We start from the raw sequence: 3,673 nt of genomic DNA on the forward strand, positions 1-3,673 counted from the left end.
CCAACTCGTTGGCAATCTACCGAGCAAGGAAGAATTTAATTAGACGTTGAATGTTTAAACAATAGATGGTCCATGCCGTTTGCACCTCACTTTTCTTTTGAGAAATTGCAAGCCCCAGTTTCAAGAAAAAATAAAATGCAATTAAGAGGGATGCGATGATACCTGTGCATCAAATTTCATCAAAATTTTGTAGTTAAGCATGCTGGTACGAGAGTAGTAATCGGATGGACCTCCCTTATGATACTTTTTATTCCAAAAAAAAAATGAAAAAAAAAATGCGGGGAATATTTTTCATTTGAGAAAAGGAAAAACACTCAACAAAATAGTAAACAGGGTGCCCCATGACAGACCCTTTCATGCACCCCAATTTACCAAACCTTGGACTACTGCACTCCCACAACCACCATCTGGAAATTAGTATATTTTTTTTAATAAGGAAAGGTAACAAACAAAAATGAAATACACAAAGAACACATTCATCACCGCTGTAACCACAATTTCTCCCACTTAATTAACAACATCACCTCAACCCCTAAGAAGCAAATTTTGTTCACCTCTGGAGCATTTTCTCCCGAGCCATTCATGTATCAGCTAGCCAGCTCTTTTTCTGTGCGCATGGTGGGATTGGAGGTGGGAGCAGACATTTTTCTAAGATTCTGCTGGTGGTATACTTGCCTTAGCCTCTCGATCTCCTTCTTTAATGCCTCTTGGTGGGCTGCCATTTTACAAAAAAACCACAACCCAAATCCATTACTGGAGCTCTACTAGTAATTATCAAGCTATCAGGTTCTGAAATGCATATTTTTAACTGCTCATTGTGATTGTTTAATAGATTTAGTTTTGTTACAAGAAGTGTAGTTCTTGTTATCGCATTATGTATTGCTCATAGATTTAATATTAGATAATTAGTGATTTTGTTAGCTCCGAATGCGAACGACTAGCGTACCATCCGATTGAAAATCCATAAAATGTTCCACGGGAGCAAAACATGTTGGGCCATAGTTTAAACATTTTATATAATTTTAACCATAAATTATATCAGCGCAAATTTTTTTTTGCGATTTAGCCCTTTCTTTGTTTTAATTCACAGCTAGGTTAGAAATTATAGATTATTGTGAATGGTGTCGATCTGAGGTTTAGATGATACATCATACATTTAGACATAAAGGCGCATTCTTTTTTTTTTTCTTTCTTTTTTAATAATTTCTTGTGCTAGTCAAAGGCATAATATTATTTCCTTGAGGTGCATGGAGGAAGCTTGGGCCTCATCAAAATTTTATTAAGAAGAGGCACAATACTAGATAAATTATGTTCTAAACTGCAAAAGGGTGGGCTTAACCGTATAGTCGTTGAGAGTTGGTATTCCAACTAGTTCAGTATAAAAGAAGATTTGAGAATTTGTGGGGGAAGAAAAATTTGTTCCATTGCTAAATAAATTTATGAGACTAATGATTATTGTTAAGGTCCATGCATGATTACATGCAAGAATTACAAGCGTCGAATGGCACCAACCAAAATAGCAGCTCCACTGACAAATAACATCAATTATTTGGAAAATTTTCAAATCATTTTCTCATACATTAATCATGCATAATTGTGAATCATCGCAAATTATGACTATAAAATAATTTCAAATAATTTTTTAGTCATTAATAATCTTAAAAATCATTCAGGAAATGAAAGGATGATGAACATCCAGAGTACTTTGTTTAGTGACTTGGACAATTTTGGGCAACTACTATATGCGACGAATTTATTGAGTTAACTGGACACCTGGAAGGGAATTGGGGGAAAATATCCACATTGATTGTAATTTATACTTTATCTGTCACGAATTACAAGATTGCTATGGTTACTTCGCTTGCCCACTTCTTTGGGAAAGAAATATTATGGACTCTGTAGGAAATGCTATAATGTTAAGCGAAATTTACGGGAAAAAAATTCAAAAATAGTTTAGGTATCGGAAAACTTGGATCAAATTCTAGTGACATCAATCGAGGGAACTCACCATCTTTAAAAATTTTGTCCTGCGCCAAGGCTGCAATCCGCTGCTTGAGATGGCTGTTTCCCACTGTAAGAATGGAGCGCTGGTGATCGAGGAATGCGACCCGAGGCGACAAGGCCGACACCTCGGTCTTCGTTTCAACATCCAAAGGACAAACATAACCAACCAAATCAGTAGAGAATGTTGGCCAAATTATGAAAACTCTTTTTATCTGTTAACACTGTTGCATTATCCCATAAAAACCTAATTTCCTGTCAGAAATCCATCATAAATATGGAAAATTCAACAGCATGGCTACCTGCAACGTCGTCACACTGCGCTCCAGCTCCGAGATGTACTGCAGCTTTCTCACTCGCGACCTCTGCGCCGACTGCCGATTAGCTAATATTCTGCTCAAATCCAAACCTTTATCGGATGATTAATGGCTGAGGCCATTAATTCTGAAGTAAAAAATTGAGCCAGATTGTGATAAAATGGTGGCAATTGGCCTCTCACCTCTTGACTCTCTTGGGGTCCACTATGAGCTCGGGCCCTGCGGCCGGTTGAGCCTGTGCAGGCGCCAGCGGCTCGGCCTTGCAAGCACTCTGCGCCTCTTCAGCCGACTCGATCATTGCGGTGGGCTTGTCATCGTGGATGCTGTTGTGGTCGGACGGCGTGGAGGGGTTGGAAGACGAGACGGCGAGCGCAGCACCGGCGGAGGAGGATGAAGGGGGCGGGACGTCGTCGGGAAACATGGACATGAGCTGGTCGTCGTCGAGGCGATCGAATTCGGCGGCGGCGGCGGCGGCGGCCGCGGCCTCGACGAAGGTGATGGAGTCGCTGGCGGAGCGGCGGTGGGAGCTGCGCTTGGTGGAGGAGAAGTCGAGGAATTCGTCGACCCATGAGGGCTGGAAGCCAGGAGGTGGCGGCGAGGGGGTTGGGATGGAGGAGGGTGGACGTTGGTGGCCGAAGTTGGGCCAGGTTGGGGGCATGGTGGTGGGGATCTTGGGAGGGAGCTGAGCCATAGCTCTCTCTCTCTCTCTCTCTCTCTCTCTAAAAAAGAGCTTGGTCCGAGACCGGCCAAGCAATGCTGCCTTGATATAAGAGCCTTGTTGTTTGATTGGAGGCCAATGGATAAGAAATGGGACTGTAGAGATCTTCTCTTTCAATTCAAATTCAAATAACACTCATTGATTTGTGTTCCTGGTGTTGTTTCCTCTCTCTCTCTCTCCCCCTCTGTGTTTCTTTGTTTGTTGTTGCTGTTGTTGATGTAGTGGGGGGTGGCAGTTAAATTTTCTTATGTTGTAGGTGGGGTTGAAGATGTGGAGGAGGAGAAGAGGGGGTCACATGACAAGGGAAGAGGAGACAGCTAGCAACAGCTGGAGAGAGAGAGAGAGAGAGAGAGAGAGAGAGAGAGGCTGTGGGCTTTATGTAGATGGGTCTGGTTGCTACTGTCTTTCATGGCACTGAAAGGAGGATATGTGCATCCTCTATGACTCTCCATGTAGTAGGGTTGTTTATGTTTGGAGGTAGATCGGCTGGCTGGCTAACAAGGTTGGCTTGACATGAACTGGGTTTTGGATCCAAGCTCCAAACATGGTTCAACTAGCTAGTAGAATGAGCTTGAGGTTGCAAGCAAATTAAGTCAGTTCATGGAACAATACATGTGACAACTAATTTTCCACTGAC

The 3,673-nt window shown here is 42.3% G+C and overlaps 1 protein-coding gene across 1 annotated transcript; it reads right to left on the reverse strand.

Moving 5' to 3' along the window:
* Positions 1–240: 240 nt before the first annotated feature.
* LOC105047271 (basic leucine zipper 61) lies at positions 241–3,379 on the reverse strand. The gene is made up of 4 exons (XM_010926129.3): positions 2,501–3,379; positions 2,304–2,394; positions 2,009–2,135; positions 241–715 (listed from the first exon to the last, which is right to left on the reverse strand). Exons 1-4 carry the CDS (start codon positions 3,007–3,009, stop codon positions 588–590), a joined length of 855 nt encoding a protein of 284 aa, XP_010924431.1. The 5' UTR covers positions 3,010–3,379; the 3' UTR covers positions 241–587.
* Between the last annotated feature and the right edge of the window lie 294 nt (positions 3,380–3,673).

Source organism: Elaeis guineensis, chromosome 6, assembly GCF_000442705.2.
Source record: "Elaeis guineensis isolate ETL-2024a chromosome 6, EG11, whole genome shotgun sequence".
In the NCBI taxonomy this organism is placed as follows: domain Eukaryota; kingdom Viridiplantae; phylum Streptophyta; class Magnoliopsida; order Arecales; family Arecaceae; genus Elaeis; species Elaeis guineensis.